Raw genomic sequence first — 15,312 nt, forward strand, 5'->3', positions numbered from 1 at the left:
GCTGGGTCAGCTAGTAATTTATAATTATACATCCAATAACGTTCAAGGATATTAAAGTGTTCATCCTATTGCATTGCAATTACTTTTAGGTCCTCTAATAACAGCATAATCGGTAATAACGATTAATCAAAATCTTCTTATTGTTTAGTGTTCAATTATTTGGTGTAGTAACTGTTACAACGTGTGAATTACATTATGTTTGTTCCGATGTCTTATTTTATGCAAAGACTCAAAAGAAAATAATAAAAGTCACATTATAATTCATGTTTTGACAGAAAAATGTGTTGGTAGACACAGAAAAATATGAGACAGAGAGACACGAATAAATTAAAGATTTAATTTAGGGTTATTTTCTCACACGCAAACAGCATCTATTAATATCACATTCCTAACAAACATTAATTTAAATAAAATAGTTTTTATTCCCAAATAAGAGCTTAAACAATTCAATAATTCGGGACCGCCATTACGCCTCACCCTTTACACAAAGAAAACACTCGAACACAATGCCCCAACATTTTTAACTTGAACAGCATACCAGTCTTCAAAATCATAACAAGGATGGGTATAAAGGACCATACAAAGGTTTTGCGGGTCTGACCGACCGCCGCGGCTTTCGCCCAGTTTGTTACCAGAAGTTTAAGCTAGGGTTAAACACGGCCCGCAAAATCATATGTTTATTCAACGTTGTAAATTTGTTTGGACAAAAATTATTTTATCAGTGTGCTGCGGTTTTCACTGTGGAATTTAAAAAAGTTTCGGGTCTATGGTTTAGTAGGGAGCACCGTTCGTAGAAATGTTTTCTAGTTTCACTGGATTAGAAAATTGTTGGATTTAAACTGGGACTAGGTATTACGGAACTTTTTGAACGATTGCTTGTTGTTTTGTGAGTAAAATCGTTAAACAACTAAACCCTTACCTTCTCTGAGTCCATGCGGTCCTGGTAGCCCATGTTCCGCATGTGTTTCAGGTACGCCGTCGTTATCGGGACACTATAATCTATTTCCTCTCCTCCATAGAAGACACCGCCACCAGGTCTCCAAGGTTTTGAAATCCTTCCAAAAGAATTCGCGTATTCAACATTGTTTGAGAGCAGCAACTTTTTTCTCGGCGGTGATCTCGACTTCGGCGGGTCCTTCGACGTCAAGTTAGCGACGTCGAGCGGGTTGTACTTTTTCTCTTGTTTCGGTTCAGTCTTATCTTTGGATGTTGTACTTTCTGTCGCCTTAGTACTTTCGCTTTCTGACGACTTCGCCTCATCATCCTTCTGCAACCGCAGAGGTGATGGGCTCGGACTGGCTGATTTAACGTCTTCCACATCTATTAAACTATTTTCGTCTTTGTCTATTTCAGGGTCTGTTCTCACTGGTTCTTCTTCCTGAAAGGCTGGTTCAACAGGGGACGTTCTATTTAATAGTGGTGTGCCTTCGAAACCGTTAACTTTTTTCGAGGTGAGCTCAATATACGTTGGTTCTGGATCCTCGACATCAGTGGGCTTCGGGCTTTCAACTTTCTTGAGCGGCTGGAGTTCTGTGTAGTCGAATTTCGATTCGTAGTAATTAGAATGTGCGGCGTCTATCTCGGATTCCCAGTTGCGCGTGTAATCAGGCGCGCAGTGGGGCAGGAAGGGGAGGTAGGTGGGGTGGCGCGTGGGGGAGGGGGAGGGAGTGGGGAGCGGGGGCGGGGAGGCGCTGCGCGGGCGCCGCGCGCACTCCGCGCATCCGGTGAGGAAGCGCGTGACTGCTTCCCGCGGCAGGAACGCGTACGTCTCGGTAATCTGTTGGCGAAAACATCCGTGATTAAGGGAAAGAAACGAATATTACTTTTGTGATGTATTGTTTGGAGCGATGAAATTACAGCTGAAGGGAATACGTGAACGATAAACGCGATATTATTCCGAATATGATCGTGTATCGGTGCGATGGTTGAAGCTCAGTTTAACGCCACTCCGCACCCTATTCCAGGCATTATTGAGGGGACATCGATTGCAGGGGTTAGTTTACGCATTATCACCATATTTCACATTTGAAATATTGTACCCACCACAATATAGGAGATATTAATAAACTCATCTTTAGTTAAAAAAGGAAATGCCTAAAGAAACATAATTAAAACTAAAAAAAATCAGCAAATCAATTCTGTAAGAATATAAACGAAATAAAACCACTTCAAAAATCTACTCTTATGTTATAAAATCTAAAAAATATTTCAGATAAACATCATGTCGTTTTTGGTTGTTACAGTTCTAGAAAAGATTAAGATATAGATTCTAGAACTATTTTAACAGAGGATTATTTTAATTAGTTTTTACTGAAATAATATTTTGTTAATCAATAATCATACACTAATATTAATGTCGAAAGTTGTATTAGTCCTTACTGACTGCGACATAGACTAATATTCGAGTGGATTTACAATTGTCCTGTACAGCGCCATCTATCGATTATACTCGACACAACAAAGTCGCGGACACAAACGAAATCGGAGCAGCGACACTTGCAGCAGCAATGTTTCGAGTTTTGTTGTAACTTGCTAGATGGCGCTTACTTCACTTATTTATACCTCAAGCCAACTGAGAGAAATTATGGAGTTACAAAATTTAATTTTGAATTTGCCTGAAAACAATTTAAATACGTAAAAGATAACAATTCTTCCAGAATATTTTAAGGTATGCTATTTTACTCACAGTTCTATAAGTGCGTTTTTGTCCAGCATGTTTTCCAGGTCTACCTTCGAGCTCCACATGTACCGTATAAATTATATCGAAGAAATTTTCTACAACAGCTACTTTTCTATAAACAGGTTCTTGATTTGGTGCATTCTGAAACAAAATAAATATTTCAATCAGCAACGAGATACTTCAAAACAGCGCCATCTAGTTCGCAAACTTTGGAGGCAACAAGAGTTTGATGTTGCGTATATTCGCCACTAGACGGCGGTTAAGTACTACGTAGTTCGCGTTGCGTAACAGAGATTTATAGATGGCGCTGAACGGTCGGTGACTATTGTAACACACACTGTTTACTATCTGTTCATAAGGTGGATTATTTATAATTAATACCAAGTGTGTGTATACAAATAAAATTACACTACACCAAAAACTACCCCTTACAAAACTGCATCACAAAATAGCGGTTACCAAAAAGTGAATCAAGTAATTTGTTTCATAAATTACCCGCGGAGGGCAATTAGTCCCGCGATCGCAGGTCGGCCGTAATTAGCCCGTCCCGGGAGCATGGGCCGTTGTAATTAACCGGACGACGCCGACGGGCCCCGGGACTCCCGTAATTACGGGATCAGTTGCGAACCGGCACTATGTTTGCGAATTTCAAACTTTACTGAATAAATAGTGCGCTTCACCTTTAAGCCTTCATCTGGCTTCGGACGAGATAAAGTTAGGCGCTTATAAAGTATGCTTTGTGAAAAGTTCCTTTACGTGTTAGGTTTGTTTTAATGCACTATAACGTGAGCGTAGAATGAACCGATGCAAAGGTTATGAACCCTGCCTCGTGTATTTATTTATTCAAATAGGCGAATATCTAATGTCCATTGACAGAAATGCAAATGAGTTTATCGGTAACTACGCAACCTATATACCTAACCTCTGCATAAATCGACATTACATAGGAGTACAAATTTAAAGAAGGTTTTATTATATGTAATTCGATTTTTTTTTTTGCAACCTCCTTTCTCACGAACTCGTCGATTGCGATTTTTATTTACCCGAGTCGCTTTGAAATAAAATTTATCTGTTAGAAAAAGTAACGCGTTAGAACCGCGACGAAACAGTGGTATCATCAAGATGCTTATCCGGGTCGGTATGAAAGTGGCCCGGGGCAGGACTAATGGCCCGGGCAATTACACGGGCAGGCGCGTCGGGGACTAGAGCCGGCGGTAGTACCAGGGCGACAGGAGTATCGAGGAGGCGGGAGTACTTTGTTGAGTCGTGTTAGATATTTGTTCAGAAAAGTTGAGCTAAGTTTGAGTTGTTTGCGCGTACTGGCTTCGTTGCTTATTAGGTTAAAATAGATTTATTTTGTGATAGGAATCTACACATTTTTAATTATATATATGTAACTGGTAGAAACTTTCTGGTAAAATGTTACTTTTATAAGCAGATTGCAAATCTATACTAATATATAAAGCTGAAGAGTTTGTTTGTTTGTTTGTTTGAACGCGCTAATCTCAGGAACTACTGGTTCAAATTGAAAAATTCTTTTTGTGTTGAATAGACCATTCATTGAGGAAGGTTTTAGGCTATAAACCACTACACTGCGACTACTAGGAGTGAAGATACAATGGAAAATGAGGAAGAAACAGGGCAGATATAAATCATAACTTATATCTTCTAACCACGCGGACGAAGTCGCGGGCAACAGCTAGTTGCTTGATAATTTTTCTCTTGGACTTAGAACAATTAAATTCAGAAATTAATGTAGGTCCACGAAAACAGAAATAAATAAGATTTTTTGAAAGTGGAATTTTCAGAAAAAAATACAAGAAAAATATCCACAGACCAAAATACAAATTATTTGTATCAAAGGGAATTCACATCACTATTTTGGCGCCAATTAGCAGCGAGCTCGCGTCGGGCGGTTCGCGCCCAGACAATTTCGACTCCAAATAAAATAAATTGTAGGAAATATTGGCGAACTCCCGCCATCGCGCCATTGCCACGAGGCACTTTGAGAACGAGACTTGAGATGGCCGTGACAATGTATTAGTGCAGATAGAATTGTACTGCATTCGGTGTATGTAATGTCTATGTTAACCTGGCATAATTTTTGTCATAACGCGACGTTATGAACTACATTATTTCAGAACTTTTAACAACAAAAAATACAACAGATTTCAAACAAAAAACTACTGAGACAAAATCGATGAAATTTCAGCTTCCAAATAACAGGTAAATCGGTTTAGCCGAACAACGAATTGTGAACCTCCTTCTTTTTGAAGTGAGTTACGAAAATACACAACCATAATCGTGTTTTTTTTTGCAATTTCTCTGTCTCATAAGCTGAAAACATTTACACTACTTTAGTCAAAACCATAACATAAGAGCTGAACTTTTAGGTGATGTCCAAAGATTATTGAATTTCAAATTCAGACTTTCGTAAAAGTTGGTTCTGGTGGTAGGAGGCGCGCCAAAAACAGGATCAGTAGACACTGCAGATACTTATAAACCACTTCATAAGAATTTATATTGTTTTTGTTTTTTAGTGTGTAATACATAGTTAGATAAGAATTTGCGACTAGGTTTTCTTGGTTCCATAAGCACAGGGTAAAATGTAACACTATATTACTAAGGCTCAGCTGTCCGTTCGCATGTTTGTAACAAGACTATCTCATAAACGCTATGTTTGCTTGAGAAACATGGACAGACTTGACAGACATAACTCGCCCTCAACAAATTTACAATACCTATAAAATTGTAAAACAGTTAATTCATCAATCGGTTAAATAAAACTTTGAACCCAAACAAAAAAGTAGAGGATTCAATAAAAAAAGAGAAATCCTAAAATACAAGAAACAAATAAATTTTCGTTAGTGGGTACCAGGCGCGCAGCAAGCAACAAGTGGTGTGAGGAATACTGGCTGCGACGGGTACACCTGTGACTTGCGCGCTCGATACCACTCCGATCTTAGTTAGGGAGGCATGTAGACACGAACAGAAGGTCCACGAGATATTTAAGTTATTTTAGTTGACTGCGCGGACAGCCGAGTGGTTGCGGGCACCACGTCAAATTGGGCGCGTTAAAGAAAATTGGTGGTCGGAAAATTGGATATGGAAATCCGATTGTCAAGCTACACTTGAGTCTTTGCAATTCTACTAAGAATAGATAATCTATACTTCTATATACTAATATATAAAGCTGAAGAGTTTGTTTGTTTGTTTGTACGCGCTAATCTCAGGAACTACTGGTTAGAATTCAAAAAAAATCTTTTTTTCTTTTTTTGACCATTTAACAAGGAAAGCTATAGGCTATATAGCATCACGCTGCGACTAATAGGAGCGAAGATACAATGGAAAATGTGTAAAAAAACGGGGAAAAATCTAACCAAGTGGACGAAGTCGCGGGAAACAGCTAGTTCATCTATAAAGAGACATCAAAATGTAGATTCTATTGTAATATTGTATACCTACATACAAGTACCTAAAGTCTTAAACAAAAGAAGAATAGTCATATTTATTGCGTTGACAATATCAGTGACAGGATTATTTCAAAACGATCCTTCTGTTTTATATTTTTGATGTGGCATCTCCGATCCAGTAAGTTTCTTGGGATTTGCGCGACTCAGGAATAGGCACCGTGTGATAACTTAGTATGGAATGAAAAGTGAGACTTATTTGAAGTGGGAATTTTTACGAGTGCAAGAATGGAAGTAAGTATTTATTTTTGGGAATTTTCCTACACATTATGAGGTTAGTAAGATTATATGCAGATGTTCTGTAAGTTGCTGATCTTTTGTTATCATTTACAAAAAAGCTTGTGGTTAATTGGACAAAAAACACTATGATTTCTGTGTTAGCGTTGGGGTATATGAGTTTCTGCAGAAATCTAGAAATGCTTTTATTTTAATCCATCCAGTTTAGTAACTTCTTTGTTTATTAATGAAAGAGACTGTTATTCATAGTAATTGGTCTCTAGAAATCAATACAACAATTATAAAGTGAAAAACCGTCTTAACAATGTCTTAAGCCATTGAATAATCACATATGTATCTTTTTAGTGAATAAAAAAATATTTTCAACAATTCATGTGAACGCTTCTTATAACACGCTACCCTGGTTCATTCCCGAGGGGAGGCCGGATGTGGGAAGATCTAGACGATGGGGGCAACATCCGGCCGGTCTTGCCGGATGCGGATATGACCGGGTACGACATTATACGGAAGACGAGGGAATTTCCCACTATATTGAATTGTACTTTCGATGGGCGGCCATTGTGGGATGCTTGGCTGTTTTTATTAGCTTGCCCAGATATCCTGAGGTTTTGTGGTCTTGGAAAGATGGCTTATAGGTATCATATTAAGTTTCATCTCAATGCAGGCAGGAAATACAGGGAAAAGTAGCTGAAGACAGAGCTTTATGGTTTTTTCTACTAAAGCACAGTAAATGTATCTATCTATGTGAAAACATATTTTGGCTTACTCAAGTAATCCCCAAATAATCGCATGGTCGTCAACAGGCAGAGGTCTTTTTTTAAATCCAGGCCTATCTTTCAGGAATTCTTATGACATTGACAATTTAAATTGGAACTCTACAAAGACGTCGTTTTTCAAATTATCTAGAAAATTTGCTTAACTTATTTTGATGAACTTTAAGTATAGAGATAGCGTCATCAAGACAGGAAATAGGCCACTTTATATGCGGGCGGAGCCGCAGGCAAAAGCTAGCTTCTAAAATATCACCTCAATCTTCATCATGAACAAGTAAATGATGTACCAGGGAACCAGTAGCGGGCGACAGTAGCCAGCATAAGAATCCATCAGCAGGTGATTAAGAAGCGATCCGATGTGGGCGCATCAGATGTGCCGCGCAATTGATCTGCGATCGTTAGGCGACGCGGCGCTCGCCCCAACCGGCTAGATACCAAGATATCGGTAGGGTTGGCACTTCATTTACTGTATATATTACGTAATGTTTAATATTTTGGTAAGGTAAGGCAGTTGAAAAGTTTGCCGTTATAACGTTTTTAAAGGTCACTACCTACTAGATTTATCAAAATCTGTCTAGCCGTTTTCGTACTTGTAAATTGCGTTGTCATCGGGTTTGAAGCTACCCGAAAATTTCTGGTTTCTGGTAGCTTATCGGAAAGTGCTTAAGAATTGTTTTGCAAAAATCCAACCGAAACTACAAAAAAAATCAAGAACAGTGTACAAACACGTCGTTATAGTAAAGAAAAACGTCAGTAGAATTGAAAAATATAGTTGGATTTGAATAAAAAATATTAGGCTTTAAAATGAACGACCGAATAGTCATTCTAAAACTGAAAATTAACAAAGGTTCCAAACAAGAAACAGAACAATAAAACATCAGAATATAAAAATACAATTTTATTATTCCTCACGTTCCGATTTCGCCAACCCTACCGCCCCAAGACTCCCGGCGACACTTGAGCCATCCCTCGCGTCAGGCGGCAACCGGCGTCTGAACACTACTATACATACACACATATATATAGGTACAGTATACTTGTGTATAGATGATAGAACACAGATCGCGCTCGGGAACCCGCGGCACCAAGTAAATGGCCCGCCTAGTAATTACGGTGCTTCCGTGTAGCGCACCTCCTTTGCGCTTCTGAATGCCTGGTACTAGGAGCATCTTCATGTCTTTGGTGACTTGTATATTGATTTCTAAGCCGTCGCTTTTTTTTTATTTTCGGTCGCCATTTTTTTTCAAATGCTTGATAATAAGAAACAGCTCACTAACTCATAATGTGTTTGAACCGGCCAATTGTTAGGATACTCTCAGAGCAGTGGTGGCGTGTAAGCAACTTTTTTTAATCATAATTCTGCTGGAATTTATTATTCTTACCGTACTGGTCACTCGCGGCTCATGAGAGGTACAAGTGGAAGGAGAGTGGGGAAGCCTTTGCCCAGTAGTGGGACAGGCTAGTAATAATAATAAAGACGTAGATATCCCATCACATTTCATATTAAAGTTCTCAACAAGGCCTCTACGTGTTGGACCTGTGACTCTCCCCATGTTGTTATCCCGTGAATGAATAGAGATACAAATAATAATAATACACTATCAGTATTATTCTATATTGATTCCTAAAAATAGACCTATACCAACAAAAAGCTATGTGCACCAGATAAATTTAATAATGTATAGCGCCCGGGCTCCAGTGCGCCGCCGAAATTAAAGCCGTGGCTTTAATTTTGCATGATTTCGATTCACTTGAGCGCGCATTTTCAAATATTTCATCATAGTCGGGATGTTGAGTAATTGAAAATTCAATGTGGAATGTCTTTACTAAATGACGATAGGTGCAAAATCGTTACAAAAAATAGCTTTGACTTTAGCAGATTTTTTAATCAGTAATCTGCCAAAAAGATAGACCAACAGACACCCTGTGAAATTGCTGCATTTTTCTTCCTAGGCTTCAAGCTTGAACCATAGTAATTTTATCAAAATCGGACCCTCAGTATAAACTGAGGGTCCGATTTTGATAAAATTCGGACGGAATTCGAACGAAAACGCATAAGCGTTTAAGCGTCACAGACTGAAGAGGTTACGAACCACAATAACAGCAAACATGGGTAACGCGCGAAGACTATACAAACTCTAGACATAAAATCAGTTTCGAAAACAAAACCATTACGGTTTCTTAAATCTCTCGTTGCCCGAGGCAGCAGTAGACAGCAATCAACCGTGCCAGCGGAACCCAAGATTAGGGTCCAATATAAACAAAAGTGTAACAGATTGCAACACTCGATCAGCGTCATATTCAGTATAATTTGGGGCAGGCGAGCCCACCGCAATGCCCCCTCGCAATAATGCAAATACAAAAAACATAAATGAGAAACATACGGTTGTTGAGTCGGTACGGTCCCGAGCGTGCGATTTATGTGAGCCTGGTAATTTGTGACTGTATTATTTGAAATATGTTTAATTGTAATTATTGATGACCAGTTAAAAGTTATAATTTATAGAGGGTAGATAGAAAGAGAGGCATAGTAAACGTTTATACCCAGCCGACAGACACGGCTGTAAAAAACAGAGAAACGTCTATAGAATGGGGTCTATCTAGTTAACATACGCTAGATGGCGTTGAATAAACATTATGCAACGCTATCAATTTATGTTTTTTATCAATGACATATCTAAGTAATAATGGCAATATAACGTAGAAATAAACTTATTACATTACATTCAGTCATAAAAGTGACCTAAAATCCTCTCAATTACGATCACTCCGTCCGTAGGTAACCCGTCGACCGCGCGCGTTCCAACTCCTCCCCTTTATGTTTCCGTACGGTCTAAAAGACCTCTGCTAGCGACCCGCAGCTCCCGTCTGTTGGCAGCCTCACTTGTTTGCTCAGGGCCACTTTCATCCAGTTTGCACAGTAGGGCGACCAACAGAACTGTTAAATTCACACTCTTTAATTATTTAATTAACTTTAGTTTAATTTGTTTCATGATTGCAACTTTCCAAGACTATTTATTACTTTTTCGCAGCGATTTTCAATTTCAAAAATTATTTTACAATCTTAATTAAGCAGTCATTTCACACATACATTTTGTTGTTTACATAATTTTATCAAAATCAGTCCGTCCCTTTTCAACCCAAGGTGCTAGCTACATACAACACGGCAAACCAACACCCTCCCATTGCTTAAAACCACTCCAAAAAGGAAGCGATGACATGACATCTTTTGTTTTTTGTTTTGAGTCACGGATTATTCGCCTTGCTGTGCCTTTATGGTCACCATACCTTTTGCTATGTACAATAGCTGACTTTTTGGTTGTAAAATTCCTAGTTCTGAAGGCTTTGTGACTTTCCTGGCACTAGTAAAGTCCGGTGTCTGTTCGTTTGTCTGTCACGAGGCTAAATCTTATGAACTTGTAAAATAGCTAGAATGTTAATTAAAAAAAAAGATTCTTATTGGGATACAATTACAGATAAGATTATGATAAAGAATATTATGTAATCACACGCTTTTCGTCCTTTAAGTGATCAATTACAACATTAAACTAAGAATAATCAACATGTTTTTAGTGTTAAAACACCTACACACACAAAATACCGTACAAAAAACTATCCCGTATCCCGTTTTCTCTCAGATCGACACTCAAACTAGTAACATCACTAACGGCCCATTAAAATCAGGACACGGCCATTTGCGGGCAACCAGAGCAACCGGGGTAGCTCGCACAGGCCCGTACGATGGCCCGGCTAGTTTGCATATGTGCCGAAAATGGCCGCAAAACGAAAATCTACGCTTATCGGCGGCGTCGAGTACTGGACGGCTTTTATTTTACCATGATGTCTATGAGTATGGAATGACAAGAAAAGTGCATTTATCCACAGATTACGTTATATGACGACAGATTACGTTGTATGAGCCTTTTTTTAAGGTTCTGTACTCAGAGGATAATAGTGAGGACTAAAAATAGGCTGAAGATAGATGTTTGACTTAATTTTTTAGGTCGACTCTCAAATTTACTTGTCATCAACCAATATGTGTAACCACAGGAACCGTTTCTTAACAATAGCGGCAACAGAAATATATAACTTGTGAACATTTTTGCTTATTTATGAAGAATTTATTTTGCACTTTTACTTTTGCATTAACAAGCAATTTCGCTAGTCCGATTGATAATTCACCATTTTCTGTCTTATTATTCAGATTAAAACCTTTTCGAAAACCAAAGTATGGTAAAATCATTCAACATGTACAAACGCAAACATTATCATCAACTGGACTGCATTTCACATTAACAACTTATATCACGACATTCAGAGTAAAGTTGGGGAAATAAATTCAAGAGCGGTAACTTTCAACACTAGTTAGATAGCAACTGTTGTTCAACACTCGTTGTTGTCCAACACAGAGGAACTTGTCGTTACTTGTCCCCAACACGGTGTGAAATATTAAAAACTCAACGAATTGTTCCGGACTGATATAGATTTGGACTTGCTGTTTTAATGGGACAAATTATGGAGCATTTTTTTACTATTAAAAAAGGGTTGTCCGTCGTTATAACTAATATATAAAACTACCTTTTCGCCAGCGAGCTTCGCCCGCGTCGAGGTCGGTTATATCGCGTTTCCAAGAGAACTCATCAAAAGTCCGGGATAAAAACTATCCTATGTTCTTTCTCAAGGTCAACTCTATCTCTGTACCAAATTTCATTAAAATCAGTTCAGTGGTTTACACGTGAAAGAGTAACAGACAGACAGAAAGAGTTACTTTCGCATTTATAATATTACTAGCGACTAGTAGGAATTCTAGTGTCGTGTCGCGGTATACGAAGTTGATCTCCTCCGAAACGACTCGACCGATTCTTATGAAATTTTGTGTGCATATTGGGTAGTTCTGAAAATCAGACATCTATTTTTCATACAGCTGACTTTATTCAATAAAACTCAGTTGTATGGCAAAACAACGTTTGCTGGGACGACTAGTTATTTATTTTATTATTAAATCTTTAATGTATTAATATTAATTTAATAAAAGTTTTTTTTAAGAATTGCGCTCCGCCCGTTTTTATTGAACTTTTCCTTTATACAAAATCTAGAGTCATATTCAAAATCTGAGCGTGCACAGTAATCGGGCAGAAAGCACTCATAAGTAACCCTCATAAAGTATCGGGGTCTTTCAGGGTCCCTTCTATTGTTGGGAGACGATTTTTACCTGTCAAGTGTCACAGTGACCCGGATTAGCGGTGGAGGGTTGCACGAGTGCGGGTTGAGTTTGAAAACTTGATGTCTAGGCACGGGTAAATTATAAATCTTTTTGGGTTAAGGAAGGCAAGAATAGCGAATGAGCTCCGCCTATTTTTGGAGTGTCTTTGTTCGATTTCTTGCTTTAAAATAAGTTTAAATAGATGTCTAGTGAAATTATTTAACTTACCAAAACACCGCGTAGCTGAAATAGCAGTACTAACAAAAATAACATTTTTAGAGCAACCCCGCCCCTAATAAACACCTACGAGAATACCAGGCGTGCATACAACAGAGAAATACAAATTAGCAGTAGGTACCCATTACCTAGCTACCTCTCCCCTAATAATAATAATACTCATGGGTACCAGGCTCTCAGACGTCCACAGGATATACGAGCTCCCGCATCGCGGCGACCGCATGCCGGGGGCAAGTGCACAGTCGTAAAAATATAACCGGCGCATTGTGGGATATACTGCGGTTACGTTTATAAGTGCCTGGTCATTTTGTGTTTCGTCCTTAGTCCGTTAGTGGGCGCTGAACCGCGTTTCACCACGTTGATGTCATTTAGTTATTTTAATAAAGAAAATAATGGCGAGCCAAGCCATAAAAAGTTAGAATTATTTTTATCAAGTTTTTCGGCCCAATTTTTTTATGAAAATTCTCCACATCGCCGAATGTGAAGTAATGAAATCATCATAGTCTGGCAGCACGTCCGAAAAGCAATAATCCCCGGTATGCACAATATGCACATTTTAATAGCTCGAACTGAATTTATCAAGTATGGAAATCATTTTTGATATCGCAACATGATACAACAGGGTATCGATACCATACCAGGCTTGCACTTTAAGGAGAGGTTAGTTATTATAATAATATCTTAGTAATTATTTTATAACGTTATTCGTGTTTTCTTTCTAGTATTCAATTGATTTAGTTTAGAAATTAAATAGACAGCAGTAATTGTCATGAAAACTGTTTTAGTTAATTCCAAACACGCTTCCGATGATGCGCGATAATTATGGAACTGGAAAAATATATAAAAAATGACGCAACACAATATTTTTCCAAAGAAAAGCGGAGTAGCATCACTCCGCCCTATAAGTAAGGAGGAAAAACACTAAAGGCGAAGACAGCCACAATTAACAAAGACGGGCAAACTGGTAAGCGGGAGCAAACGAGGACGTGACGTAATAAAAGAACATAAAAACTACCAGGGGACCAGCGAGGGTAGGGGGTAGACGCTCGGGGCGTAAACAGGGACCAGCCGGCGAGCGAGCCACTAGGGTTGCCGCGAGGTATTCCACTAGGCTGGAATTGGATGAGTCGCACTGACAAGCCTGGAGCAACCTTTCTAGAAACAATACCGTTTATGTGGAAGCTAAAAAAATATTTACGTTTGTGCAAAGTACAAAAAGGAAACTTTACCCTAAATCTCTATCAGCTAGGTTTCTGTTCAAAGTTAACAAATTTCATTCGTCGGCTGACTAAAACAGAATTTGTTTAGTACAAAAGCACTATAATATAGAGCATATACATAAATTTCATTTATTTTGTTCTCATCACTTTTAATTATGTCAGAAATTGTTACGGGCCAGCCCTTGTCGGGAATGACAATAGTACGGCGTGTCGATACTCTAGCGTTTAACAGCGCGGCAAAACGTCAGATATACACACCCCAGTAGGTTTAACGCTTCATATTTACACTGCTGTTGAAAACTAAAGCATTTTTAGTGCCAGATAAATTTATGTATTTATGGCGCAATTAATCACTGTTCGGGATTCAGATAGGAAGCAAACAAACTCATAATAAGAGCTGTCTCTTTATGAACTGTTTTGACTGTTGTGATCCTGGTACGCAAATTAAGAGTGACTGCATGTTGTTACCGACTCCTAGTCTTTGGGGGGTGTTACCACCCACTTAAAGATATTTTCAGATAAGCTGCCGCTTCAATAAATACGGAATTCAGATGGATCTGGTAACACTGGAAGCCGACCCTAACATTACAAAAATATGACTGAGTTGAGGACGACGTAGGTTGAAAAGTAATTTTCGTAAATAATTATTACACAGTCAATTGATTTGAGTTGCTAATAAAAAAAAAATAGAATCATGCGATAATACCGCAGAAAATAATTTCATCTCTGCAATCAGACAAAATCATCAAATCAAAGTCTACTATTAAACGCAAACATTTCGCTACAGGTGTTTCTAGCGCATACACGTTCTATTTACAATTTGACTCTCCGTCTTCCATTTCAACCCTCAAAACATTACGTTATGTATGTACATATCATGTAAGGAGTACGTGTATAGTAGATGGCTTGACATACCCCTCGCCTAACATCTGGTGCCCCGGGCATCAGTCACTTAGCTATCTTGTAACGTTACTTACACGACAGGGTTGCGAAATTTCTACTAAATTTGAGTTTTATTGAGTGTGCAAAATTCGGCAGACGTTGACATCGTAGGGTTAAGTTTGTTAGCAATGCATGAGGAGATGTGTAATGTTTGACTAATGTGTGTGTTCGTGTTGTCAATGAATAAACGAATCAATATTTTGTAACGCCGTAGTTACCGTGAAAGCATAATATAACCTCAATGTTATAAAATAACAAGATTCTAAGATTCTGTCATGTGATGATTCGTCGTATTTTGTTTTTTTTTTATCAATCAGCAAAAATGGTTTGTAACCTCTTTGCTAAATTGGCAGATAGAGGCCCATGGCCATCCGCGACTATACAACGCATATAAAAACATTTTTATAGATAGATAACCGTATAAAAATATTATATTACCGGCCAAAGAGTTTATTTCTAAACTACGAGAGCAAATTCGATTTGTACCGCCATTTTAGTCGCGCAAAAACTAGTTTGCGAACTACTCAAATTTTCAAAAACGTACTAGGGG

At 38.4% G+C, this 15,312-nt stretch overlaps 1 protein-coding gene across 3 annotated transcripts in view; it reads right to left on the minus strand.

Moving 5' to 3' along the window:
* Window positions 1–15,312, minus strand: part of LOC113494147 (nucleolar protein 4) — a 137,908-nt gene that overhangs the window by 67,421 nt on the left and 55,175 nt on the right. For all 3 annotated transcript variants that reach the window (XM_026872338.1, XM_026872336.1, XM_026872337.1), the window contains exons 2-3: window positions 2,687–2,821; window positions 920–1,777 (exon numbers count right to left, since the gene is read on the minus strand). In XM_026872338.1, the coding sequence (XP_026728139.1) occupies window positions 920–1,777; window positions 2,687–2,821 (993 nt within the window). The remainder of the gene's footprint in view (window positions 1–919; window positions 1,778–2,686; window positions 2,822–15,312) is intronic.

Source organism: Trichoplusia ni, chromosome 5, assembly GCF_003590095.1.
Source record: "Trichoplusia ni isolate ovarian cell line Hi5 chromosome 5, tn1, whole genome shotgun sequence".
Classification (NCBI taxonomy): domain Eukaryota; kingdom Metazoa; phylum Arthropoda; class Insecta; order Lepidoptera; family Noctuidae; genus Trichoplusia; species Trichoplusia ni.